Genomic DNA, 27,972 nt, shown 5'->3' on the forward strand with positions numbered 1-27,972 from the left:
GGGACGTCTGTAAAAATGTAGTTTTGCTTCACTGTTTTGTTTCATTTTTACCCAAAAAATCTACACAAACGTGAACCTCATCGCGGCGCCGCAGGAAAAAAATCAAAAAATCAGAGGATCACCAAAATCAGTGGGCTTCATCCTTTGGGGAACATGAACGTTCGAACAAAATTTAAGACTCTTGCTGCTCGGCGGCTCTGGGCGGTCTCGGTTTGAGTCCCACGAGAAGCGAGAGTCTGAGATCTGAAGCGGAAAAACAACGAAACGCGTCCTTTGTGTCCGGAGCAGGAAACCCAGATGAAGGAGCTTCATGTCCGACTCACTGGGACCCGAGTCCTCCAGAGACCAGTAGACCAGAGACCAGTAGACCAGAGACCAGTAGACACGGATGAGCTGTCCACTGGGGTTCGATTCTATTCCTAAATATGTTGCACCAAAAAAACCATCAGACAAGTAAACGCAACAGACTTTTAATCATTTTTGTAATTCACATAAATAAACGTCTGAGGAAAATCAAACACAAACAAACAGGCAGATAAAATGAGAAATCCACTAATGCGACATACTTTTGTAATAAAGTGCACCTTATTTCTTGCAGCCAAATGTTTTTTGGTTGCGTAGTAAAAAAAAAAAAAACGGAAGACCTTTAAACTCTTCAAACCGCAGGAACCTGAATGCAGCGAGTACCATCTGGAGGTCTAGAAGTTCAATGCAAAGAAGACAAAAGAGGCAAGAGGAGTCCTCGCAGGAGCTCCCACTGGCTTTGGACACAGTTTTACTGACTGTGAGGAAAAGGTGAACTGATTAAACCTCCTTTAATATTCTATTCCAACGGGTTCAACTCATTTAATCCTAATCCAGAGCGGCCGTCTGGACGGCTGGACGTCGTCTGGAAGACAATAAATAATGTGAAGTGGTACAGACACCGCTGCAGTCCTTCATGTGAACTCACAGGGCTGCAGGAGTTCAGCCAATCACACGTCCCGTTACGTCAAAGTGCACTTCAGGTGATCGGCTTCTACTTAAACTAAATAGTGCGAGAGATCTGGGCTCGATTTTTGTATTAAAAATGTATGAAAAGACAGATTTTTGGTGGTGGAGCCCAAAAACAGTGCTAACAGGCGCGAAATAGTCCCAGAGACGAGGCCGGCGTATTAATCTCAGATTATGAAACAGCTCAGACGGCCTCCAGCGAGCAGGATCAGCTCTCTGACCTTCATCACACGTTCAATAAATATTGAAATAGTACATTCTGCTGGAGGGGAACTCCTCTGCAGCTCCACGAGCAGAGTTTCCTCCACAGCCGCCGCCTTCCAGGCCAAGAGACTTCTTTTTGTCCCGAAACTCTTCGGCGTCACGATCCTCTCGCGTGAGTTGGATCCTCTCACGTGAGTTGGATCCCCTCGCGTGAGTTGGATCCTCTCGCGCGAGTTGGATCCCCTCACGCGAGTTGGATCCTCTCGCGTGAGTTGGATCTCCTCGCGTGAGTTGGATCCTCTCGCGCGAGTTGGATCCCCTCACGCGAGTTGGATCCTCTCGCGTGAGTTTGATCCTCTCGCGTGAGTTGGATCCCCTCACGCGAGTTGGATCCCCTCGCGTGAGTTGGATCCTCTCGCGCGAGTTGGATCCCCTCGCGCGAGTTGGATCCTCTCGCGTGAGTTGGATCCTCTCACGTGAGTTTGTGCATCTGCGGCTTCGCCGTGGGCGGAGGAGGTCCGGGCCTGGCTGGAGGCTCGGTTTCCTTCTTCCACTGACAAGAACACAGGACGCTTTAGACTCAAGTTGTCAGGACAGAAACTAATTTGCAGCTTGAACGTCGTTATATTCTCACCTGTTTACTCAGAGGAGGCAAAGGTTTGGATGGAGGTCGAGGTTTGGTCTGGTGACGGAGAAAAAAAAAAGATGTTGTGTTTGATTTTGAACTTCAAAGCGCGACCCGGAGGTCGTAGTAAAAGTATTCAAAGTATTCACAGTATTGAGAGTGAAAGCACGAGTCTGGTGGTGTTCTATGTTTGTTAGTAAGTTCCATGAAAAGCTTAAAACATGGAATGTATTAAAGTCCACAATCATATCTATTGACTAAATATCTAGAAGACATCGTTATTAATGTCTTGTACACAGAACTAGAAATAACAGCGAAGAACAAGGACGAATAAAAATAAATAATAGACGTGACGATTATGAACAACTGCAAGAAATTTGTGTAAATAAATACTATATATATATATATATATATATTTTTTTTTAAAATATATATATATACATATATATATAAAATTGAATTTATGTTTTTGTATATCTATATCTAATAAAAAAATGTATATACATTTTTTTAAATATCTATTTTTATATTTATATGTATTTGTATATCTATATTACAATATCTATAGATATGGATGTATAACATATATATCTATATTTGTATAACGCACCAGTGACAAACAAAACAAATATCTCTTCACACATTTCTGTGATTTTATTATAATCAGTGCATAAATTCTTCAGTTAAGAGTTTTGCAGTCACGGAGATATCGGACCGCAAAATAATAAAAATAATAAAAATAATAATAATAATAATAATAATAATAATGATAATAATCTAATCTCTTCGTCCTTGAGTTGAGGAAAGTTCCTGCAGGCAGAGACGTCACGAGGAACACGACAATGTAACACAATGTGCGTTACACAAACTGCACAACTGCTGCGGCACAAACATCAAAGACGGAGAAGCTCCTCACACACACACACACACACACACACACACACACACACACACACACACACACACACACACACACACACACACACACACACACACACACACACACACACACACACCGTTGAAACTCTTCTCAAAACAAACGGACGGTTCACTGAAGCTCCCGTTAGCAGCCGTTTGAGGATCATTGAGACTTTTTAGTGAAGTGAACTCCGTGTTTGTGTTGTTGTTGTTGTTGTTGTCATAAGAGGCTGGTTGTTGTTTTTTGTGGGTTCGTGGTCTTTGCCGGCAACAATAAAACATTTCTCAGTCGTCTTTCACCACATCTCTGAGCTCAGACAACGATCCGCACGTATCGCCAAGTTCTCTGAACTTTAGCCGAGTGAAAGCTGCTCAGTCTGAGACGGAGGTCACGCTGCTGCTTTGTTTGTTTGTTTGTTTGTTTGTTTGTTTGTTTGTTTGTTTGTCTGTTGTCTCTTTCAAGCTTACCGGCTCCGTTTGAGAGGACGGCGGTGGAGCCGTGGACGGTTTCTTTGGAGGCTAGAAGAAGAAGAAGGAAAGCAGTTCGTTAGCATCTTTGCGTCTTTGCGTCTTTGCGTCTTTGCGTCTTTGCGTCTTTACGCCGCTGCGTCTCGTACCTGAGGCGCGGCTCTGCAGGGTCTCGCCGCCGCCATCAGAGGAGCGCAGGCCTGCGTCGCCGTGGACTCCATGAACGTGGGCGCGCTGATCGGCGGCCGCTCTTTGCCGCTCTGCTCCTGGAACATCGGGTTGAGCCGGTCCGGAGCCGAGTGCACCTTCCTGAGGAGACCAAAGAATAAATGAAGAGGAGTCGCTGAGCCGAGACGTTGAGGCGCCGAGCGCGAGGAGGAGGGACCGGCGACCTCTTGCAGGTGTAGTTGTTGTTTCTCTTGTTGTTGTCCTTGTTGTCCTTGTTGTCTCTCTTGCAGCACAGCAGCCCCGCCGTCACCGCCGCGATCAGCAGGAGGACGCAGACGGCCGCGCACACGCCGGCTATTACACCGCTCTGAGCTGCAGGCGGGGAACCACAGAACCATTAGAACCATCATCAGAAACATCAGAACCATCATCAGAACCATTAGAACCATCATCATTAACATCAGAACCATCATCAGAACCATTAGAACCATCATCATTAACATCAGAACCATCATCAGAACCATCAGACCCATCATCAAAACCATTAGAACCATCATCAGAACCATCAGAACCATCATCAGAACCATTAGAACCATCATCAGAAACATCAGAACCATCATCAGAACCATTAGAACCATCATCAGAACCATTAGAACCATCATCAGAAACATCAGAACCATCATCAGAACCATTAGAACCATCATCATTAACATCAGAACCATCATCAGAACCATTAGAACCATCATCAGAACCATCAGAACCATCATCAGAAACATCAGAACCATCATCAAAACCATTAAAACCATCATCAGAACCATTAGAACCATCATCAAAACCATTAGAACCACCATCAGAACCATTAGAACCATCATCAGAACCATTAGAACCATCATCAGAAACATCAGAACCATCATCAGAACCATTAGAACCATCATCAGAACCATTAGAACCATCATCATTAACATCAGAACCATCATCAGAACCATTAGAACCATCATCGGAACCATTAGAACCATCATCAGAACCATCAGAACCATCATCAGAAACATCAGAACCATCATCAAAACCATTAAAACCATCATCAGAACCATCATCAGAACCATTAGAACCATCATCAGAACCATCAGAACCATCATCAGAACCATTAGAACCATCATCAGAACCATTCGAACCATCATCAGAACCATTAGAACCATCATCAGAAACATCAGAACCATCATCAGAACCATTAGAACCATCATCAGAAACATCAGAACCATCATCAGAACCATCAGAACCATCATCAGAACCATTAGAACCATCAGAACCATCATCAGAACCATCAGAACCATCATCAGTACCATCAGAACCATCAGAACCATCATCAGCACCATACGTGACGCTGCATTCAGCTCGTAAAGCTTCTTGTGGAGAAAACAGGGTTCATACACGTTGTGACCAATGATGTTCATGACGTTTCACCAAATATTTATGACTTTTACCCAAATGTCCATGAGCCAACATGGTGTGAAATGTGTGTGTAAACAGTACAAAGTGATAAAATGTCGTATTTAACTAACGATGAGGATTCAAAGCACACAGTAAACCTTAAAAGACTCAAATGAACCATGAGAGAGACTTCTGTCTGGATGGAAAAACATTTCAACAGCTGTAACATGATCGTCTGGGAATTCCTCGAAAAATTGTTTATTTATTGACTGAACACCTGCAAAAATATTTAGAACCTCTTGGCATGCAACCGCCACACACAACCACTACGGCCATCTTGTTTCAATAACAAAGTCGTCAAAATAAGATAAAAGGAGATTTCTGTGGAAACACGACAAACATATTTCCTCATTTCACCCTGAACACAGAATGACACAACTCTCTTCTTCCTTCTGTTACTCGTGCTTTTAGTCGTTTACTGAGAGGAACAAAGAGTTGCACAATCACCTCACAAACCACTTTTATGTGAAAGGCCACCGTGAACTTTTATTTAGTTAAAACTTTTCACTGAGGACAGTTTTTAGATCTCCAGCCTCTGAAGAACCGAATGGAAGAAACTGGAGCTCATGATGATGAATCATTCATGTTCCTTACTGGAAGACTGATTTATGTGTGTGTGTGTGTGTGTGTGTGTGTGTGTGTGTGTGTGTGTGTGTGACCCGACCACACGGACACGTCCACTGTGCACTATCGTACCTGGAGGTAAGTCTGCGTACTGGATGTCGCAGAACGGCGGCGCCCAGCCGGGGTCACAGTGGCACGCTTTCTTGTGATTACACACCTGAAGGCCAAAGAGCGACAACACATCAGAGCCACAAAACCTTCTGACCACAAACTGCTGCGAGTCATTTTAAACTCCTGAATTATTTTATTCTTTCAACTCACCCCATTGTTGTTGCATTTCTTTGCACAATCCTCCTTTTTCCCGTAAACCGACAGATCCACACACCGGTTGTCGAGGCAGACCTGCAACGCGTCCAGCGTGAGAAACGTAAACTACGTAACGTAACTACGTAAGAAACGTAAACTACGGAAATATCATAAACTATGGAAGTAGTGTAACCTATGAAAGAAACGTAAACTACGTAAGAAACGTAAACTACAGAAGTAACGTAAACTACAGAAGTAGCGTAAACTACAGAAGTAACGTAAACTACGTGAGTGAAGTAACCAACGTAAGTAATGTAAGAAACGCTAAACTACGTAAGAAACGCTAAACTATGTAAGTAACGTAAACTACGGAAGAAGCGTAAACTACGTAAGTAATGTAAACCACGGAAGAAACGTAAACTACCTAAGAAACGTAAACTACCCAAGAAACGTAAACAACAGAAGTAACGTAAACAACAGAAGTAACGCAAACTACGGAAGTCACGTAAACTACGGAAGAAACGTAAACTACAGAAGTAACGTAAACTACGGAAGCAACGCAAACTACGGAAGCAACGCAAACTACGGGAGCAACGCAAACTACGGAAGCAACGCAAACTACGGAAGAAACGTAAACCACAGAAGTAACGTAAACAACAGAAGAAACGCAAACTATGGAAGTCACGTAAACTACGGAAGTCACGCAAACTACGGGAGTAACGTAAACTACAGAAGTAACGTAAACTACGGATGTAACGCAAACTACGGAAGCAACGCAAACTACGGAAGCAACGTAAACTACAGAAGTAACGTAAACTACGGATGTACCGCAAACTACCTAAGAAACGTAAACTACAGAAGTAACTTAAACAACGGAAGTAACGTAAACTACAGAAGTAACGTAAACTACGGATGTACCGCAAACTACCTAAGTAACGTAAACTACGGAAGAAACGCAAACTACGGGAGTACTGTAAACTACGGAAGAAACGTAAACTACGGAAGAAACGTAAACTACGGAAGTAACGTAAACTACAGAAGTAACGTAAACTACAGAGGTAACGTAAACTACGGATGTAACGCAAACTACGGAAGCAACGCAAACTACGGAAGCAACGTAAACTACAGAAGTAACGTAAACTACGGATGTACCGCAAACTACCTAAGAAACGTAAACTACAGAAGTAACTTAAACAACGGAAGTAACGTAAACTACGGATGTACCGCAAACTACCTAAGTAACGCAAACTACGGAAGAAACGTAAACTACGGAAGTAACGTAAACTACGGAAGAAACGCAAACTACGGGAGTAACGTAAACTACGGGAGTAACGTAAACTACAGAAGTAACGTAAACTACGGATGTACCGCAAACTACCTAAGAAACGTAAACTACAGAAGTAACGTAAACAACGGAAGTAACGCAAACTACAGAAGTACTGTAAACTACGGAAGTAACGTAAACTACGGAAGAAACGTAAACTACAGAAGTAACGTAAACTACGGATGTACCGCAAACTACCTAAGAAACGTAAACTACAGAAGTAACGTAAACAACGGAAGTAACGTAAACTACAGAAGTACTGTAGACTACGGAAGTAACGTAAACTACGGAAGAAACGTAAACTACGGAAGTAACGTAAACTACGGAAGTAATGTAAACTACGGAAGTAATGTAAACTACGGAAGTAACGTAAACTACGGAAGAAACGTAAACTACGGAAGTAACGTAAACTACAGAAGTAACGTAAACTACAGAGGTAACGTAAACTACAGAAGTAACGTAACCATAACGCGTAACTCTCTCCACTTCTACCTTATTCGGTCCACATCTGGTTCCACTCGGCACCAGGTCCATGTTCCTGGTCTTGTCGTCGTCCACGGCCAGTTTACATTCGATGAGGCCGTGCACGGTGTACGCCGCCCTCTTCCCCGTGATGGACTCGCCCCCTCCTCCACAAAACATAGATCCACACATGAGATTCCTAAAACAAAAGGACAAATTCATGAAGGACGCAGCTTCACACAAACAACATGTGTTGTGTTGTTTTGCTGCTCTTCAGGACGTGAGGTGGATCATTCTGCGTGCCAGGTTTCCTCCCTCTGGGTTCAACCTTTGGACAGAAAGCCAGCCGGGTCGCGGCGGTACGTACGGCGGAGCGCAGGGGGCGTAGCCGAACTTGTTCCTCCCACAGTTGGCCCCTTCCTCGCCCCGAGCGTTCAGGTCGAAACACGCATCCGGTCCCACTGAGGCCCCTGAGGAGGAACGACACGCAGACTTAACCTCTGGAACCACACATGAGATTCTATGTGGAGCAAAACAAGCGAAAAGGGAAGTTGTGACCAGTTTTCATCCCTGAAATTGTCATAACCAGCGTGTTAATTCTTGAGTTTGGCCCGGAAACGTGTTCTGTGAGGTCACGTGACCTTCAACCACCAACTTCTCATCGCGTCACGCTCGAGTCCAAATGGATGTTCGTGCTGAGTGTGAAGACTTTTCCTCCGACGGGACGGACCGGAGCAAAGCATCCGTGTGTCTTCACACTTCAAGCAAGATTAAAGGCGTATTTTTTAAAATACACACTTCTTTTGTCGCTGCGGAGACTCTCCTCTATTTATACTTCGCCGCTATTCATCAAACCTCCTGTGGCTCTTTATGCAACACAAACGCACACTATGGAAGCAGCTTTTCCCAGAACGACACGGTTTGCAGCATGTGACGCTCCTGCAGGCCCGGCTCCTCTTCAGAAGAAGAACAGTGAAACCCCTGTTGTTGTTGTTGTTGTTGTTGTGTGTGTGTGTGTGTGTAGGCAGGGTACCTGGGCCAAACAGCCTCCAGCAGTGCTGCTGGTGCGTGGGGCAGCGCCCGTCGTAGCAGTAGCCCGGCGCCCGGTCGCTGCAGGGCCTGCCGTTCATCTGGAAGTCGTCTTCGGGGCAGCGCTCCGACGCCCCGCTGCAGTAGTCGGGCAGGTCGCACTCGCCGGCCGGCTCCCTGCACACGCTGCCTGCCAGCCTGAGCTGAGGGTGGAAAGCCCGTTTCAGACGGTTCAGTGGATGAAACAATACAACCGGCTGCTGGTGTCACGCTGCGTGACTCGCAGGAAGGATGTGGTGAAGTACAGAACATGGACGCAGCAGGATGCCAGCCTCTGTTTCCTGCTATTATTCAGCTGCTGCTTCAGCGCCGTGTGAAGAGAAACCTCCATGAGGAGTTAGTGAGCGCAGGGCTGGACGCTACCACCAGGGCTCATGCACTGAGACCGACGCATTACCAAGACTTTTACTGACCTTTAACTCAATTACTAGGACTTTCAACCACCTTTTCATGACTTTTAACCAACTTTTTACGACTTTTAACAACATTTTCATGACTTTAAACCACATTTTCATGACTTTTAACCAAATTTTCATGACTTTTAACCAAATTTTCATGACTTTTAACCAAATTTTCATGACTTTTAGCCATATTTTCATGACTTTTAACCAAATTTTCATGACTTAACTATTTTTTTATGACTTTTAACAAAATCTTCATGACTTTCAACCACATTTTCATGACTTTTAACCAACTTTTTACGACTTTTAACAAAATTTTCATGAATTTAAACCAAATTTTCATGACTTTTAACTATTTTTTTATGACTTTTAACAAAATCTTCATGACTTTAAACCACATTTAAATGACTTTTTACTAAATTTCCATGACTTTTAACCAAATGTTCATGACGTTTAACCATATTTCCATGACTTTAAACAAAATTTCCATAACTTTAAATTAAATTTCATGACTTGAAACCAAATGTTCATGAGCAAACATTGTGTGAAATGTGTGTAAACAGTAAAAAGTGATAAAATGTAGTATTTAAACTAACAATGAGGATTCAAAGCATACAGTAAACCTTAAATGACTCAAATGAATGAGAGACAATAGTTTGATTAAAAGAATAAACATTTATATAGATGTCTGTATGTATGCTGCTGATATTTTCAGCCTCTTTCTTTTAAAAGTAGATTTATTATTTATAACTAAATGAACATCATGAACACATGAATATAACACATTCACAGAACTTTTACTACACTTTTAGACTTTTCCAGGCCTGGAAATAACCATTAAAAACTCCATGACTTTTCAAGGTTTTCCATGAGCGTATGAAGGATGGATTTCCATAAAATATGGTGTGTTTTGTAATCCCCAGACCTTTTTAAAAGTGTTTATTCGACATTAAAGGACGCTACCTGGCAGTTGTCGCAGCATTGTCCGTGAGCGCACTGCGATCCGGCCGTCAGGCGGCACGTCGACGCGTCACAACAAGGGTTCTTGCATTCCTGGAGGAAAAACACATTTTCCCAATCCGTCACATTTGTGTATTCGGGAATTACGGCAATGAAATATCAGTCCAAACAGATCAGATTTTAATCTCCCACACGAGCAGCCGCTGTGCCAGGAATGTTGTCTCTCCGCTGTGAGCGCACAGCAAAACTATTTCACTTTTTTTTGAAGGCCAGAAACTCTGCTTTGGCACGCTGTGAATCACAAACCGCCTTCTCTCTTTTTTTATTAGCTGGCAGGAAACCAGAGCATCTGTTCCTCTACCGAAAGGATACGTTTCAACTTTCACATGTTTTCCTAGAAGAGAACAATCGGGTCCACTTCACCTCCGCGGTGCCGCAGTCGCACTCCTCGCCGGCGTCCAGCAGGGCGTCGCCGCAGCGCGGGCCGGTGGCGATGCTGCGGGCGGCGCCGGGTTTGGACAAGCAGCCGGGCTGAGCACGCTGCAGGAACTCAGCCAGCTCGTCCACGCTGCAGCCGCTGAAGAACATGGGGAACGCTTGATTCCCGGTTCTGAAGAGGAGCGAAGAACAGAGTTCATGCACGTTCTGAGCCTTCAACCAGCTTCACATGACTTTGTTTTATGACTTTTAACTCATTTTTTATAACTTTTAACCAAATTTTTATGACTTTATACCAAATTTCTATGACTTTTAACTAATTTTTTTGTGACTTTTAACCAAATTTCCATGACTATTTACTAAATTTACATGACTTTTAATGAAATGTTCATGACTTTTAACCATATTTCCATGGCTTTAAACTAAATTTTCATAACTTTAAACTAAATTTTCATGACTTTAAACCAAATGTTCATGAGCAAACATTGTGTGAAATGTGTGTAAACAGTAAAAAGTGATAAAATGTAGTATTTAAACTAACAATGAGGATTCAAAGCATACAGTAAACCTTAAATGACTCAAATGAATGAGAGACAATAGTTTGATTAAAACAATAAACATTCATATAGATGCCTGTATGTATGCTGCTGATATTTTGAGCTTCTTTCTTTATAAAGCAGATTCATTATTTATAACTAAATGAACGTCATGAACACATGAATATAACACATTTACACGACTTTTCCAGGTTTTCCTTGAAAGTCGTGTTTAGCTTGTTGTGAAAAAATGATTCAATGAACATTTGTTCACGTTGTGTTTCTTATTTTAGATCTAAAAACAGTTTAAACAGCCAACAGTCTTCACACCAGAGGCTGCAGGGTTTAACAGGAACTACTGTAAGAATCTGATGTCTGCTGATCCCCCTGAGAGAGAGAGAGAGAGAGAGAGAGAGAGAGAGAGAGAGAAAGAGAGAGAGAGAGAGAGAGAGAGAGAGAGAGAGAGAGAGAGAGAGAGAGACCTTGACGGTCCTCACCTGAGCTTCTCCGCCATCACACAGTTCTCGCTGCCGGTCGACGGGCCGCACAGGCAGCCGGCGGCGTCGTGGGACAAACCGAAGTTGTGTCCCATCTCGTGAGCGATGGTGGAGGCGAGGCCGATGGGGTTGTCGTGGTGATCCTAAAAGAGGAAGACAAGAAGTTCAAGTCGCCGCATGAACCACAAATGAGTTCAGATACTACTATAAAATCCCCTTTATAACATATTTTGATCATAACTATGAACATCCAGCATGATCTGAGCAAGACTTCCCAAAAACGTCTTGTTCAAACTGTTTGGTTCAGCGTCTTACCAACATCCCAAATACTGATAAGACACCGTTTTACAAGGATTAGGACCTAAAGAATCATAATCTGCAAAGAAAATCACAATAAAACAAAGAACTGTCCTGTTGAGAAGGACTTTTAGTCAAAAAACTGTCATTCGGTTCAGGAATGGAAAAATTCCTTCTTTTTTTTTAAATGGCAAAACATTGTCTCACTGGGGCATGCTGGGACTTTAAATTTGCATAAGCCTTCCTCCTTGCTGTATTTTTCAAAACACAGGAAGCGAATATGTGAGAAAAATAAAAACTCTGGCCGACTTTTGATTGTTCAGATACTAACAGGAGTCGATCGTGACGAGTTAAACATCGATGTGGTTGCAGAGATAATTAAGGAAACCTTCAAAAAAAGGAAAAACTAATTCTTGACCACTAACGGGCTCAGACATCTTTAAGCTCCCTTCACCTCCAGTTGTCAAAGGACTCATGAATAATTACCTGATTGACTCCACCTGAGTTTTCGGTGCACATGGCGAACTTGTTGGCCAGCCCGACCGTGTCTCCGTGGAAGTCTTTGCCGCTGTGGAAACAAAAAGCGTCAAACGTTAGCTCAAACTTTCCCCGCGTGGCTTTTGGGTTTTAAACATTCTGCGCGGACGGACGGACGTCCCCGACGCCGGGCCTCACGTCACAAACTGGGCGTTGTCGTGGTCGGTCCTCCGCAGGAGGTCGGCCTGCCGCCACAGCAGGAAGTTGTCCAGCGTCGTCTCCGAGTGGACGTCCACGTCGATGCGGTCCCGGTCCGTCCACAGCTCCAGGCCCACCAGCACCACGCGGATGTTCAGGGGCCGGTACAGCTGCAGGGAGACGACGAGGCGTTAGTCTGGGACGGGTCAGGAGGGGAGGGGGGAGCGCCCAAAAAAACAAAAGATTACCTTGTCGACGTGATTTATGACTTCGAGAACTCGGGACCTGGTCTGGCTTCCGTAGCGCTGACACTGCAGAGGAAGAGACGACGAGATCGGATTCATTCGTCCACGATGTGATCCGGATCCTCCTGGGGAACCTCCAGCCCTTCCAGGGCCAGATAAATAATCCCTCCAGCGGGTTTTTAAGGTGCTCATACCAGTCGGGCCTCTGGAGGGAGGCGCCCTGATCACGAGCCAGAAACACCGTAAATTCATCGTACGATGGATGTATGAGGACACGACCTCAAGCTGTTTTTGTTCTCGACTTATAGTACCATGGACACGACCTCGATCACTTCTACGTTATGGATTTATCGTACGCTATAAGGACTTGGCAACACTTTGTACGATCTCGACTTATCGTACGATATACGGATTTCGCAATATTTTTTACGTTACCGACTTATCGTACGATTTACGGACTTGACCTCGATCTTTGTTTCCTTCCAGCCAAAGAGGATGAGTCGTAGAGAGGACGGGTTTAGACGCTCACCTCGGCGTGGTCCACCACCACAAACAGCTCCACGAACTTCTGCGGCCCTGAGATGGGTTTAGTTTTCTGACGGATGAAGCAAACAGAAACACAACCGTCACATTGATATTCTTAAAAGGATCGACCGTAAAACCACAAAACTGTGCTCGTGTCTCCTACCCAGGATCTGGACCTGAAGAGGCCAGCGAGCCGAGGGCCCGGGTGCCAGTCCTGGTCCCGGTCCCGGTCGTACGGCGTGGAGCCGTTGGACGAGGGGCCGCAGCCGGGCCTGCCGCTGACCTTCAGGTGCTCCCGCCTGTAGACGGCGTGGTCGCCGTCCTCGCCGCGTCCCAGAGGCTCGATGAGGTAAACCTGCTGCCGCGTCCTCACGAAGCCGCTGAGAGAAGACGACGAGGAGACGACGCTTCGTAAAGACGACCTCGAGTGAAACGGCCAGAACGCGACCCGACAGACAAACGGATCAACCTGCTCTTTACAGAAGCTGCTGGCAATGCAACTTTCTATGAAGGTGGGTTTGTGTCTTTTTTACCCGAGCAAATCTCTTGTTTCTAAGTTAATTATCTCCAAATCTTTGCTCTCAATTAAAAAATTGCTCTCTAAAAACAAATTTGCTCTCAAAAAAAAATTTGTTCTCCAAAAATACTTTGCTCTCAAAAAAAATTGCTCTCAAAAAAAAAGTGTTGGAAAAAAAAAAAAAATCCTCTCAAAAAAGTTTTCTCTCCAAAAAAAGTAAATGTGTTCTAAAAAAAAAAAATTTACTCTCCAAAAAAATTTGCTCTCAAAAAAAAGGGTTCGAAAAAAAAAAATTGGCTCTCAAAAAAAATTGCTCTCAAAAAAATTTTTTTCTCAAAAATTATTTTCTCTCCAAAAACATTTTCTCTCAAAAAAAAAATTGCTCTCAAAAAAAATTGTTCTCAAAAAAAAGGTTCTAAAAAAAAAAACTCCTCTCAAAAAAAATTTGCTCTCAAAAACAAATTTGCTCCCCAAAAATACTTTGCTCTAAAAAAAAATTTCTCTAAAAAAAATTTCTCTAAAAAATATGTTCTAAAAAAAAAATGTACTCTCAAAAAAACATTTTCTCCAAAAAAATGTGTCCAAAAAAATAAAATTTACTCTCCAAAAAAATTTGTTCTCAAAAAAAGGGTTCGAAAAAAAAATTGGCTCTCAAAAAAAATTGCTCTCCAAAAATTTTTTTCTCTCAAAAAACATTTTCTCTCAAAAAAAAATTGCTCTAAAAAAAAATTGCTCAAAAACAAATAAAGTGTTCTAAATAAAAAAATCCTCTCAAAAAAAGCTTTCTCTCAAAAAAAAGTGTTCTAAAAAAAAAAAATTCCTCTCCCAAAAAATTTTTCGCAAAAAATATGTTCTAAAAAAAAAAAATTTACTCTCAAAAAAAATTTGCTCTCAAAAAAAGGGTTCGAAAAAAAAAAAAAATTGGCTCTCAAAAAATTTTTTTTTCTCAAAAATAATTTTCTCTCAAAAAACATTTTCTCTCAAAAAAACATTTTCTCTCAAAAAAAATTGCTCTAAAAAAAAAACTGCTCTCACAAAAAAAAAGCTTCCTTGTAAAAAAGACACAAATGTACCTTCATACTTAAAAAGTGCTTTAAATGAATATAATAATCAGAACAATCTTTAAAGACAGAGTAAAGGAAAATAAAAGACCATAACTACAGTGATCCTGCAGGTTCGGGGCTGTAGTGTGATTACATAACTCAGATTCAAAGCTGCCTTCTCGTACGCAGACTTAAAAAATGACTCAACTTCGTGAAGCAACAAGTTTCATAGATATCTGAGAAACTTTTACTGGATGTGATGCAAGCGGAGGATTACAAAGAGGAAGTTTGATGTGCGATTATCGGTGTTTTCTCACCTGATGCCCGAACAGATCCCGACGCTGACGGCAGAGTCCTCGGAGCCGTCCAGGCGGCCGTGATAGAAGCAGTGATCCTGCATCAGGTCAGAGGTCAGAGGTCAGTTGCTCACTGAAGGCTTTCTGTGTTCTTTAAATCAGGTTTTGTTTCATCGTTATCACGTCGGGGTCACCTCAACGCCACCGAGGTCAACTTAAAGAAATCTGGTTTTATAGAACCAAACGTGCCATTTATTTAAAATATTAAATTCTGTCCAGGAAAGCAATCTTGAAATGAATACATATTATTATTATTATCTCAACTATTAGCCAAGATCATGAGTTACGGTGAAGATTAATTATAATGATAATGGTGATGATGGATCTGTAGTAATACACATAAACTTACATACATTAACTAATAATTATTTTCATCTCTTCCCGGCAAAGTAATTTCTTCCACTTTAATTTAATCCAATAAACTAACTTCAATATTTGTGTTTTCTTGCTATGCTGTTGGCTTTTTCTTTTTTAATAAATAATGATTGTAAATTTAGATTTTACCGACACAGGAAATACAAAAGCTTATTTCACCCCAATTAGTTTTGCTTTAAATTACAGATTATTTTTTATAATAAATCCATATAACTTTTGGTAAATGCATAATAATCTTGATACACTAACTCCTTTGTGGTGATTTGTTTTAATTTACCGCTTCAGAGGGAAATGAAGTCTCACCTGGTTTGGCGACGTCGTCACTCGTCCTCCGTCTGCTGAATAAAATGTTTCTGTGTATCTTCTGCCAATAAGATGCCTAGAAAACAAAAGGAGAACAACTAAAACACAAAGTTTTCTTTTTGAAATAGTGAAATACATAGTTATTGTGACAGGATTCATTCTAATTGAAAACAATAACGATATTCTATTAAAAAACAAACCTGTTCTTTTCCAGGTGCATCGTGTGGTTTCTCCCCTCGATGGTCAACTCGTACCGAACCGCATCCGGATAAACCTGCTGGAGATCGTCGTTCAGTCACTACACAACTATTGCTGATGTAAACAAATATAATCAATAATTATTCTGTTCAGGAAGAAGCTCTCAATCACATAAAAATAGCAATATTGCTTTAATGAAAACTCTAACATGCAGGTACAAGTTCTGAGTTCAAGTTTAAGTAAAAGTACAAATACTTAAAGCATCAAAAGTAAAAATACTCATCGTGCAGAATGTCCCCTTTTAATATGTTATATCACTTTATAATAAACATTTAATTTAAGTCACCTGCGGGTCCTTTAGGCTCCGCCTCCCGCGGCCCTGGAGCCTCCGGGGTCGGACCACCTCGTACTTCTCCACGTGAGACAACATCCCCGCCGTCTGCACCAGGAAGACTGCACACACACACAACGCCGTCACACACACACACACACACACACACACACACACACACACACACACACACACACACACACAACGCCGTCACACACACACAACAACGCCGTCACACACACACACCAACGCCGTCACACACACACACACACACACACACACACACACACACAACAACAACAACGCCGTCACGCACACACACACACAACAACAACGCCGTCACGCACACACACACACAACAACAACGCCGTCACACACACACAACAACGCCGTCACACACACACACACACACACACACACACACAACAACAACAACGCCGTCACGCACACACACACACACACACACACAACTGGCTTTTATCTGCTGGACGTCCACTTCCTGTTTGTACTTCTTCTCTTCAGGCTGGAAAGTACACTAACTCAAGTAGTACTACTTCAGCAAGTTTGAAGTACTTTTACTTAGGTGCTTCCACTTTATGCAACTTTTTACTTCTAGTCCATAAAAACATGGTTGTAATCTTTTTGCTCAGGTTAATAACTTGTGTGTACTAATAAACTTTGAAGGCTTCATAATTTAACACCAAGTTTGCATCGTGAGTACTTTATATTTTATACTTTGAATACATTTTGGTGGTGAGCTTTTGTACTTTTACTCAAGTATAATTCATATATGGTATAATTCATGAGGAATAACATTCATAATCTATAACATAATTACTTAGTTAATTGTCTTATTATTAAATACACTCTTTTTTTAAACAATATAAAACTTTATGGCCATATTGATACGGCTAGTTAGAGAGAGGAATATAGTAAAAGCTCACTCATCAAGCATGCTACAAATTAAAAGTAGAAAATAATAAAAGCATCGAACCAATGTGCGAAGTTAAATTATAAGAACATGAAATATAAAGAAAACATGAGTAGAGAATTTAACAACAACATCAGATGATAAAGCGCTTTAAACGCAGAAGCCTGCAGGAAGAACCAGCCTTTCAGGAACATATTTAATATTTAACCATTTTAAAGAAGGGAGGAAATTAAAAAGGCGAGATGGGTCCTTTCTACTCCTGACTTTATGCAAAATACTAATTTAAAAATGGACTTATTTCTGTTTTATTTAAATTGTCTTAAAAGGGAAAAAGTCTCTTTCCGCCCATTTCAAGCACTTGTTGAATATTATTGTGGTTTGTGACCCAAAAAACACAAAAGTAACTTCAACAAACACTTTTTTAATGCAGCTTCCCCAAAACAAAAACATAAATTCATTAATAATCGACATTAACAGCCTTTTCCTCTCGAACTGCTCTGAAATAAACTGTTACCTACCGGCCGTCAGCCACAGATGCACCATGTCTGCTGCCCGCTGCCCGCTGCCCGCTGCCCGCTGCCCGCTGCCCGCTGCCCGCTGCCCGCTGCCCGCTGCCCGCTGCCCGCTGCTCTGTGTCCGCTGCCCGCTGCCCGCTGCTCTGTCTCCGCTGCTCTCTGCCGGACGCCGCCTCTCGTCTCCCCGTCACCGGCTCCGGGAAGCAGCGACCACCGCAGCGCCTCCGCGGAGGCTCCTCCTCCTCTGGCGCTTATCGCCGCCTCGGCTTCCGGTGGAATATAACATGTCAAAATAAAAGCACCGCACTTAACAATAGTTAACGTTACACTCGGTTGGTAACGTTACACTAGTTAACGTGGTAACGTTACACTAGTTAACGTGGTAACATTACACTAGTTAACGTTACACTCGGCTTTCGGTAGAATATAATTTGTCAAAATAAAAGCACCGTACTTAACGATTACTAGTTACCGTTATACTCGGCTTCCGGTGGAATATAATATGTCAAAATAAAACACCGCGCTTAACAATCACTAGTTAACGTAAAACTTGACTTCCGGTAGAATATAATTTCTCGAAATAAAAGCACCGTACTTAACGATTACTAGTTACCGTTATACTCGGCTTCCGGTGGAATATAATTTGTCAAAATAAAAGCACCGTACTTAACGATTACTAGTTACCGTTATACTCGGCTTCCGGTGGAATATAATATGTCAAAATAAAACACCGCGCTTAACAATCACTAGTTAACGTAAAACTTGACTTCCGGTAGAATATAATTTCTCGAAATAAAAGCACCGTACTTAACGATTACTAGTTACCGTTATACTCGGCTTCCGGTGGAATATAATTTGTCAAAATAAAAGCACCGTACTTAACGATTACTAGTTAACGTTATACTCGGCATCCGGTGGAATATAATATGTCACAATAAAAGCACCGCACTTAATAATGATCGCTAGTTAACGTTACTCAACGGAAACCCATTTCTGAAAGTAAAAGAAAAAAAGTCAAAATGATGAGATAAGAAAATCGAAATCATGATAGAAAGTCATAATTATAAGACATAAAATTGATTTACAAGATAGAAAGTCATAATTATGAGATAAGAAAGACGACATTGCGAGATAGAGGGTCCATATTATGAGATAGAATGAGATATTGATTTTTTTCCCCAGAATAAAAGTATTAAATACATATATATATATATATATATATATATATATATATATATATATATATATATATATATATATATATATATATATATATATATGTAAGTAACAACACACCAGCGATTAGATCTTTGTCGTTTTGAAGAAAACAAATGTGAAAAAGGCCAAAAGTTTCAAGTGACTGACCTTTATTTTGAACAATGCCACACAACAGATTATTTCTGCACATTTATCAGTTGCATAAATCTTTGCTGCAGCAGGCGCCGCGTGATAGAAGTGTGTGACTCATCAGCCGGCATTCCTCTGCGTCCATGCATCCCTTAGTGGTGGAGATATCTGTGGGATCATGGAGACATATGGGACGGATTAGACGACAAGTTTTACAGTCAAAGTAATGCAACAAAGAGGAAAACGATGACATAGCTCCTTCTGGTTGTTCATGTGAGGAGCAGCCTGGACTCACAGGTTCCAGCGTGCATGGTGATGCTGCCACAGACCTCGTCCGGTTCAAAGCAGCTCTCCACGGGGCCGGAGCAAGGCCTGGATGGGCCTCCACAGTTACAAGTCAAGGCTTCACCTGGAAGCAGAAAATACAAATAAAATCATACCTTTGTTTTAAAACTAGTGCTGGACTTTTCTTGTGGCGTTCATGCCGTTTGGGTGCAGTAAGCTGCAGGTTTGTTGTGTTGTTTGTGCATCATGAACTCACCCTGACCGACGACCGCCGACACCACGAGAGCGAGAATCACAGTCCTCATGTTTCCTGTACACAGAAATCTGCATGAATCAAAACGATGGAAACGTGTTAGAAATGAAAATGACATGTTATTATTGTTGACGGGAGCGTTCTCATCGTGCACGTACACAACAATGTGTAGACATCTCACCTGTTGAATTGTCCTACTGGATGTCTGCTGGAAGGCTGCTTGTTGTTTTTATTTGGACTTGTTGCTCAATCAATGCAAATCATTAACTTTAAAATTGTCATCTGGGTTTACTCATTAACAGAATCACGCAAACATGAGGAGATCTTCAAATGTATAAAGTATTAGCTGGAGGTTCATTATACAGCGTAAAATAAAAAAGCTTGACGACATCTTCTGAGCACAAAGTGTGAGACCGGAACATTTGTGACTTTTTTGACTTTGTGGGACGATTATTTTTCATTCTTGTCAAAAATCCTGAATGATAATAAAGACACGTCAGCTGGCGTTGAACCATCTGATGAAACATAACGTGAGTAAACACCCCCCCCCCCCCCCAGGACAGGAGCAGTGTGGTGAAGTGGGATTGTGCTTGTTCGTGCACTTTGTGGCTGGACTGATATAGTTTATGTATTTTATATATCTCTTAGATCTGTATATGAAACCCAGAAAGATTGAAGGTAATGTTTCACTTGGAGGCATTCTGTTATGCATTAACTCCATTTAACATTGTATTAATTCACTGTATTTAGATGAATTGTGAATATGCAATTTTAACACTTTTGTGCTAATAAAATAGCTTATTGTGGCTTTAATTCACCTGTTTTGCACTAAATGTCTTAAGATATTAAAAAGTAATATTTCAAAATATTCTGCGTTCCATCTCTATGTAACACCTTCTCCCTCCACTAGAGGGCGCAACCCAAAGCTTGAGCATTACTGCTTTATTAAAGCGTTGACAAACAAAATGAAACTGTTTGTTGCACAGATGCAGCAAGAAGCAGATGATCAAGTAAAACATCTGCAAACGTTCAATATAACATTTTGTTTTCACTAAATAATCTCGTGAATGTTCCCCAGAAGGTCCGGTGAAGGTTTTAAAAAGTGTTTTTTATGATGTTCGGTTACGGTTTGTCAAAAACAAAACCTTTAAACCTCTTGTACCTGATGGGAACGTTCTTTAAAGGACTAAAAGAAAGTCGAGAATTGAAAAGGAATTCGGTGAATTATTGTTTTAATGAACATAAACATACATTTTCATTGCACAACAACACACAACCTTCATTCTCATTTCATAATAAACTCACCAGTTCATCACTTGAAGCATTGAAATGACGCCACATGTGTAACATATATAACACACACTGAGTGGAAACGACCTGGGCGGTTTGGTGGCGACGTGCAGACGAGAGTAAATGTTTTTTATTGTGTTTTTTTCCGGCTACGCGGCCGCTTTCTGACTGCGCTCGATGGCCATCTTCTCCAGCCGCTCCGTGTAGAACCCGTTGAAATCCAACCTGCGACATCACAGGAGCCGAGTTAGCCGACCGTCACAGAAACACATGGAGCCGCGGCGCGTCGGCCCGGCCCGCTCCTACCTGTAGATGATGCTGATCATGCTGTGCTCGCAGTCGTTGGTGCTGTAGATGCTCAGCTTGTCCAGCAGGTCCAGCAGCAACGTGCTGAAGTTGCTGTCGAACTTGCCGATGGCGGCTTCGAAGCCGGCGTCCGACTGCAGGGCGTCCGCGTGCTCCGCTATCGACTGAACACACAAAGTATCACAACCAGAGAGCCGCCGTGTTTATCGTGCAACCGGGTCGCATCAGAAACATTCAGACTGCTTCCCACTGAGGAGGGCGGGGCTTCTGCTGGACGTACCTTTGAGGTCAGCCTCTTCTTCTCTGCCTCCTCGGCTGTGGGCGGGTCCACGGTGCCTTGTTCCTGAGAGAGACGCTCCAACCTCATGCTCTGAGTGAAGCGCTGCGACGGTCCAGAGGAAGAAAAACAACTCAGAACGAGGTTGTTCCCTCGTTTCATTGTTTTCACGCCTCTGGTTGTATAGAAGTCTATGCTTCATGTGTTAAAGCTGCATTCTCTCTCCTGACCACCAGGGGGCGACTCCTCTGGTTGTATAGAAGTCTATGCTTCATGTGTTAAAGCTGCATTCTCTCTCCTGACCACCAGGGGGCGACTCCTCTGGTTGTATAGAAGTCCATGCTTCATGTGTTAACGCTGCATTCTCTCTCCTGGCCACCAGGGGGCGACTCCTCTGGTTGTATAGAAGTCTATGCTTCATGTGTTAAAGCTGCATTCTCTCTCCTGACCACCAGGGGGCGACTCCTCTGGTTGTATAGAAGTCTATGCTTCATGTGTTAAAGCTGCATTCTCTCTCCTGACCACCAGGGGGCGACTCCTCTGGTTGTATAGAAGTTTATGCTTCATGTGTAAAAGCTGCATTCTCTCTCCTGACCACCAGGGGGCGACTCCTCTGGTTGTATAGAAGTCTATGCTTCATGTGTTAAAGCTGCATTCTCTCTCCTGACCACCAGGGGGCGACTCCTCTGGTTGTATAGAAGTCTATGCTTCATGTGTTAAAGGTGCATTCTCTCTCCTGACCACCAGGGGGCGACTCCTCTGGTTGTATAGAAGTTTATGCTTCATGTGTAAAAGCTGCATTCTCTCTCCTGACCACCAGGGGGCGACTCCTCTGGTTGTATAGAAGTCTATGCTTCATGTGTTAAAGCTGCATTCTCTCTCCTGACCACCAGGGGGCGACTCCTCTGGTTGTATAGAAGTTTATGCTTCATGTGTAAAAGCTGCATTCTCTCTCCTGACCACCAGGGGGCGACTCCTCTGGTTGTATAGAAGTCTATGCTTCATGTGTTAAAGCTGCATTCTCTCTCCTGACCACCAGGGGGCGACTCCTCTGGTTGTATAGAAGTCTATGCTTCATGTGTTAAAGCTGCATTCTCTCTCCTGACCACCAGGGGGCGACTCCTCTGGTTGTATAGAAGTCTTTATAAGTGACTCTACTTCTCTCTTGATGTATTCCCTCAGTAAACATTGTAAACATGAGTTTATGTCTCCATCTCTAGTTTCAAGTCTTCCTCTATACAGCGTGATGTTCCTTTAGTCAATGATAAACGTTTCCTCTCCGTCTACAGACCTGCATGGCGTTGGTGTACATGACGCAGACGGACATGAGCTTGGAGAAGATCCGCAGGAGCTCGGGGTTGGTGAGCATGCAGTCCTTCAGGCAGTTGTCCAGGAAGCTGGTGTGGTGGCAGAGCACGTCGTCGATGTTTGACGCCTGCAGGAGGAGACGGGCGGTCAGCCGGCGGCTCGTTGGTGAGGACAGACGACGGAAGACGGGCGATTGGCGCTCGTTCACTCACCGTTTTCAGGTTGTTCTCCATGATGTGCCACGTGGGCTCCATCACCTCGAACATCATGTAGTACTGGATGTTCTGCACGAAGTTGAGCATGCGCTGTCGCAGGGCGAAGGCGGCGGCGAACCTGAGAGAAACAAGAGTTCATACACTTTGACCAAAGGATTTCTATGACTTTTAACCAAAATTCCATGACTTTTAGTCAAATGTCCACGAGCAGACATTGTGTAAAATCTGTGTGAAAACAGTAAAAAGTGTTAAAATGTAGCATTTAAACTAACAATGAGGATTCAGGCTCGGATATGACCATTTTAAAACTCCTGGACTCTTCCAGGTTTCCCATGACCGATGAACTCACCACTTAGCGCACTGCAGAGAGTACAGCTTGAAGTCCTTGTTGCTGATCCACACGTTGCACAGCAGCCTCTCCACATGTTTGCAGTAGAAAATGTGACGGAACAACATCTGGTACCTCGTCAGCGCTTTCCTGGGAAATGAGTACGAAATTAGGAAAAAGGTGTTAAATGTATTTACAGGTTATTTTTTAAAACTGAAAGTCAACTAAATCTTCATGAAAGCGGTTGTATGTTGTTTTCTGAAGGGCTCAGCGAATCCAATCAACACGGCGACAATGTAATATGAGACAGGAAGTAGAAAGAAATGTAAATAAATAAAGAGACAGAAGAGGCCGAAGATTCTGTCTCGTTTTCTTTTACTTGAAATGTGGGCCTTAAGTATCATTAACTTATTTTTTTATTTATTTAAAAGATAGCTATAAAAGTGTTTGCTGTCTTGAGCAAACTACCGGAGCGTCACTGTTATTTATTATTATTATTGTCCAGTATATAGCGAGAGGAAGCCTCTGCACATCGAGGTGACAGCAGCAGAACCTGTTGATGATGAGCGAGAGCGGCCACTTCACGATGTAGTCGAAGGAGAAGGCCTCCAGCCCGCTGAGGGCCGCCTCCGCCGGGTCCGCGTTGATGATGGACTTCTCCTGCTTGGTCTCGATGGCCAGAACCCGCAGCAGCTGAGTGATGACGTCATGCGGCATGAGGTCGATCTGCAGGAGGAGACGATGTTTTCACACCAGCAGCTCTGACGTCACCACAGACTCACATCCAGCTTTACTCATCAGAGCGCGGCGCTCGTACTTCCACCCACCTTCAGGTCGTCTTTGAAGGGGTCCGTGTTGGCCGTGCTCATCCTCAGAGCCAGCTCCAGCAGCGCTTCCAGTCTGGGAGGAACGATGTCGTCCACCGGCTTCTTCAGCTCTTCCTCCGTCAGGTCCATGAAGTGCACGAAGAAGTCGCCTTTGTCCATCAAGAAGTAGTGCTTGATGGATCTGAACGAAAACGACACCACAGATTACTGATTACGCTCTCACTAAGAGTCCATAAGCGTCTTTAAAAGGAGGGACGAGGCGGCTGCATTCTCTCTCCTGACCACCAGAGGGTGACTTATTAGAAAAATATCTTCTTTTTTTACTGCATACTGGTTCCAGTTTCTCAAGATGAGCGCCGCTGCCTTCGACAGCGTACCTGAGGCGTGAAACCAGCTCCTTCTCCTCCATGAGGAAGGCCAGCAGGACTTTGCTGGCGTAGTTGTAGGACTTCTCTATCTGCTCCACGTAGGCTCGCTCCTTCAGCGTGTACAGCACCTCTCTGGCATCCGGACACGTCACGTCGCGGCCGCACTCACGCACCACATTGAGGTATTTACCTACCGAATCCAGGAGGAGATTAACATCTACTTTCTAATAAAAAGCTCTTAGGATGTTTCCTTTTTCTTTTGTTTTTACCTGTGCTTAATATTTTGTCCGCCATCTTCTGGAGGAAGGAGGGAATCCGGTGTTGCACGATGGTGTATCTCTGATCCCAGTACTTGTCGTTGTAGTCCTCCTGGATCTTCTCTTTCTGCAGCTCGTGCTCCTCCACCATGAACTCACTGCGAGGACACGACGTGAAAACACAGTGCACTTTATACACTATATAACCAATGGATTTTACAAGACATTAAAGCACATTTCCATAACTTTTAACCAAATTTCCATAACTTGTATTTGAATTTCTATGACTTTTAACCAAATTTACGACTTCCAAATTTACATGACTTATCAAAATTCGCATGACCTTTTTTTTTTTTACAAAACCTTTGGCGATGTATTTTTTCAAGGACTTTCCAGGCTTGGAAATAACCAAAATGCCATGGCTTTACCATGTTATTCATGACCGTAAGAACCCTGACAGTAGCAACCAGTGTGCTCTTGTTTAGTGAGCATCCGTGCAACAAAACAAAACGCACCTGTACGGATCCTTGATGATGCCCCTGTAGATCCACTTCTCCAGGATCTCAAAGTACGGGACGCTGGCAGCTTTGGTGAGGTAGAGGCACAGCTCCTGGGCCTGGCTGTCGCCCGTGTAGTTGAAGGTTCGGTCGTGCAGGAGGCTCAGCGTCGAGCCGCCCATACACTCTCCTTTGTCCACCGAGGACGCTGATCGACACACAAAAGCAATTGTTTTAGATTCTAAATCAGAGCGTCGCCTCTGGCTGGACTTCTCCAGACTCTTACCGATGGAGGCCAGGATCTCCATGGTCCTCATGGTGGGCTGGATGTAGAACCAGAGCTTCTGCAGGGACAGCAGGCCCTGCCGCTGGAGGTGCTCCAGCTGCGTGACCAGGATCAGGTACTCCTTCATCAGCGTCCTCATGGCCGCCGTCAGCGCGTGGTTCACCTGGCCGTACTCGAAGGACGACTTCTCCTCGATGAAGCTGAAGGACAAATAAAAACAGGCGTCTCGTAAGCCGTCGTCATGGTTTTCCATGACTGTAAGAACCCTGACAAACGCATGCCAGCGCCATCTTTCCCCTCCATTCTCACCGTGTGATGGTGGAGTAATACGACGCCACCGGCAGGATTCTGTTCACCAGCTCTTTGATGGACATGTCCAGCGTGGAGTCGACGATGAAGGAGCGGTTCTGTCTGCCCAGGACGGGCTGAGCTGTGATGTCTCGCCCGTCGACTCCCACCAGGACAAACAGCAGATCCTCAACCAGCGCTTGTTCCTGCGCCGGCAGCGGCAGCAAACCTGAACAACAACAACAACAACACACAGGCGTTTACCGGGATATGCAAAGGACTGGTCGCACCAGGTGTTGAGTTGGTTAGTGAAACCAACCAGGGAACAGGAAGTGACCATATTAGGACTGTGGAAGAGCCACATAGAGACAAGGTATACAAGTCATTTATATAGACTTCTACACAAACAGATGATTCGCCCTCTGGTGGTCAGGAGAGAGAATGCAGCTTTAACACATGAAGCGTTGCTTTGTCTTATTATAATGTTTTGCGGCAGACAAGAATTTTAAACCATCTCACCGATGGCCGCCGCCGGATCTGCTGGAGGAGCGGTGCTGGTGATGAAGTCTCCGAGGAGAGCGGGGCGGTCATACACCCAGTTAGGGAACACGGGGTTGGGCTGCGCAGGGTTCTTCTTGTTGTGTTTGTCCCTCAGCATCTTCCGCGTGACCTCGGCCGGCTGCGGGGGCGAAAAACCACAGAGATACAGGAAATGCATTTTAGACGTTCACAAAGTCTTTCCGACAGGAAGCTTCACGGGTTCAGATCCGAGGCGTCCGAGTAAGCGTCACTCACCAGCGGCGCGTTGGAGCTGGCCGTCACGTTGCCGAGCTTCTTTCGCAGCTCGTCCAGTTCCTGCATGGACATCTTGGTGCTGGTCTGCGGCAGAGTGTAACTGGTGGTTGTGGTGGACGTTGTGTTCGCGGATGACTCGGACCTCTCTTTGGCATTCTGCTGCAGTAACTGGAGCATCTAAAGATATATATCACAACAAAACTAAAGGGTCAATATAGTAATTTATTGAACTGGGAATGAACTCGTTGAGTCTCTTTCGACACCTTATGAACAGCTTTTAAATCTTCTATTTACATCAGTCTCATGAACTATCTTTATTTAGTATTTTGTGGCAGCTTTTACTGAATATTTAATTCTTTATCACGAGTACTTTCATTGTTGAGAGATGAAAAACAATCACAAGAGAACACAGGATTCATTCTTTACATCCTGAACAAAACCACATCATAAGCTGCTTATAAACAAAGTATTATTACCTAATAAACAAAGTATATTTACCTCTTTGTCCTCACAGAGTTTGGAGAGCAGGTAAAGCAGAGGGTCCAGGTTTCGAACATTTTTGGACTTGAGCTCCTCGTACTTCCTCAAGAAGTCCTCTGGGGTTTTAGAGAACTCCGCGAGTTTCACCTGGAAGCGATTTAACAGCCAGATTCATTTCCACAGGGAGACAAATCACATTCATGGTAACGTGCTTTATATTTAAAATGATGTATGGATACGTCACAGTGTGTAACACCCACCTTGGCACTGTGGGCAGACACTGTAGTGGTGACATAGGGCGTCCTGTGTTTCTGCAGCAGGTCTATGTAGCCCTCTGCTCCATCTCCTCCTCGGACGTGCAGCAGGCTGAGCAACTCGTTCACGTCATGGTGGATCCTGAACTCGCTCATGGCTCAGGCTGCTGCAGAGACAACGCACTGTTGTTAAACGGTTTACTAACTGTATCTCAAACCAGCTGCTGTAAAGTCTCTTTATCTCCTACAAGTGATGCTGAGCTAACAGGGATGTGATGCTAGCTTGAGTGCTGTGAACTACGAGGACGCTAACTGCGCAGCTAGCTTATCCTGAATGAAACATATCGTTCTCAGAACCGTTATAACAACGTAACTGAGTGACAATAAGGGTCATTACAAGGTGCAACACGAGCCGCTACTGAGCGCCGTACCTGTCAGTCAGTAGCGTCTGGTTCAATAACAACAGCAGACACAGGAGCGGATGCTAAACGCGCCCGCAAGAAGTCAAATTCTTCTTCTGCTGCTGCTAAAACAGGCGCGATTCCTCTTCTTCTTCTGC

General features: G+C 43.5%; 2 protein-coding genes across 3 annotated transcripts; both read right to left on the bottom strand.

Annotated features, from left to right (window-relative positions):
* Positions 1–454: 454 nt before the first annotated feature.
* LOC137789350 (disintegrin and metalloproteinase domain-containing protein 8-like) lies at positions 455–17,832 on the bottom strand. 2 transcript variants are annotated; one of them, XM_068582827.1, is made up of 23 exons: positions 17,756–17,832; positions 16,322–16,428; positions 15,978–16,051; positions 15,778–15,853; positions 15,061–15,137; positions 13,347–13,563; positions 13,188–13,253; positions 12,662–12,724; positions 12,414–12,583; positions 12,225–12,306; positions 11,442–11,584; positions 10,394–10,580; positions 9,974–10,063; positions 8,554–8,752; positions 7,888–7,990; positions 7,551–7,719; positions 5,750–5,830; positions 5,561–5,645; positions 3,601–3,748; positions 3,358–3,517; positions 3,209–3,259; positions 1,832–1,879; positions 455–1,750 (listed from the first exon to the last, which is right to left on the bottom strand). In XM_068582827.1, the coding sequence occupies exons 1-23, from the start codon at positions 17,778–17,780 to the stop codon at positions 1,670–1,672; spliced, it is 2,502 nt and encodes an 833-aa protein (XP_068438928.1). In that variant the 5' UTR covers positions 17,781–17,832; the 3' UTR covers positions 455–1,669. The 2 variants fall into 2 exon arrangements, with proteins under 2 accessions (XP_068438928.1, XP_068438927.1); XM_068582826.1 differs by having other exon boundaries at positions 15,978–16,054.
* Positions 17,833–20,852: 3,020 nt separating this feature from the next.
* tubgcp2 (tubulin gamma complex component 2) lies at positions 20,853–27,936 on the bottom strand. The gene is made up of 18 exons (XM_068582825.1): positions 27,845–27,936; positions 27,420–27,580; positions 27,178–27,306; positions 26,680–26,856; positions 26,404–26,563; positions 25,906–26,113; positions 25,597–25,796; positions 25,329–25,518; positions 24,826–24,971; positions 24,566–24,746; positions 24,189–24,369; positions 23,915–24,087; positions 23,383–23,511; positions 23,031–23,151; positions 22,802–22,945; positions 21,514–21,615; positions 21,234–21,397; positions 20,853–21,152 (listed from the first exon to the last, which is right to left on the bottom strand). Exons 2-18 carry the CDS (start codon positions 27,567–27,569, stop codon positions 21,077–21,079), a joined length of 2,631 nt encoding a protein of 876 aa, XP_068438926.1. The 5' UTR covers positions 27,570–27,580; positions 27,845–27,936; the 3' UTR covers positions 20,853–21,076.
* Between the last annotated feature and the right edge of the window lie 36 nt (positions 27,937–27,972).

Source organism: Clinocottus analis, unplaced genomic scaffold (assembly GCF_023055335.1).
Source record: "Clinocottus analis isolate CAN_PGR_092001 unplaced genomic scaffold, fCliAna1.0.p SCAF_19, whole genome shotgun sequence".
Taxonomy (NCBI): Eukaryota; Metazoa; Chordata; class Actinopteri; order Perciformes; family Cottidae; genus Clinocottus; species Clinocottus analis.

Excerpts from the sequence above, each read along its gene's own strand:
- LOC137789350 (XM_068582826.1), bottom strand. The coding sequence starts at position 17,780 with ATGGTGCATCTGTGGCTGACGGCCG. Across the intron at positions 12,725-13,187 it reads TGGTGGTGGACCACGCCGAG|TGTCAGCGCTACGGAAGCCA; the intron begins GTGAGCGTCTAA and ends CTTCCTCTGCAG. Across the intron at positions 11,585-12,224 it reads ACTCAGGTGGAGTCAATCAG|GATCACCACGACAACCCCAT; the intron begins GTAATTATTCAT and ends TTCCTCTTTTAG.
- tubgcp2 (XM_068582825.1), bottom strand. The coding sequence starts at position 27,569 with ATGAGCGAGTTCAGGATCCACCATGACGTGAACGAGTTGCTCAGCCTG. Across the intron at positions 26,114-26,403 it reads AGATCCGGCGGCGGCCATCG|GTTTGCTGCCGCTGCCGGCG; the intron begins GTGAGATGGTTT and ends GTTGTTGTTCAG. Across the intron at positions 24,370-24,565 it reads GAGCTGGTTTCACGCCTCAG|ATCCATCAAGCACTACTTCT; the intron begins GTACGCTGTCGA and ends GTTTTCGTTCAG.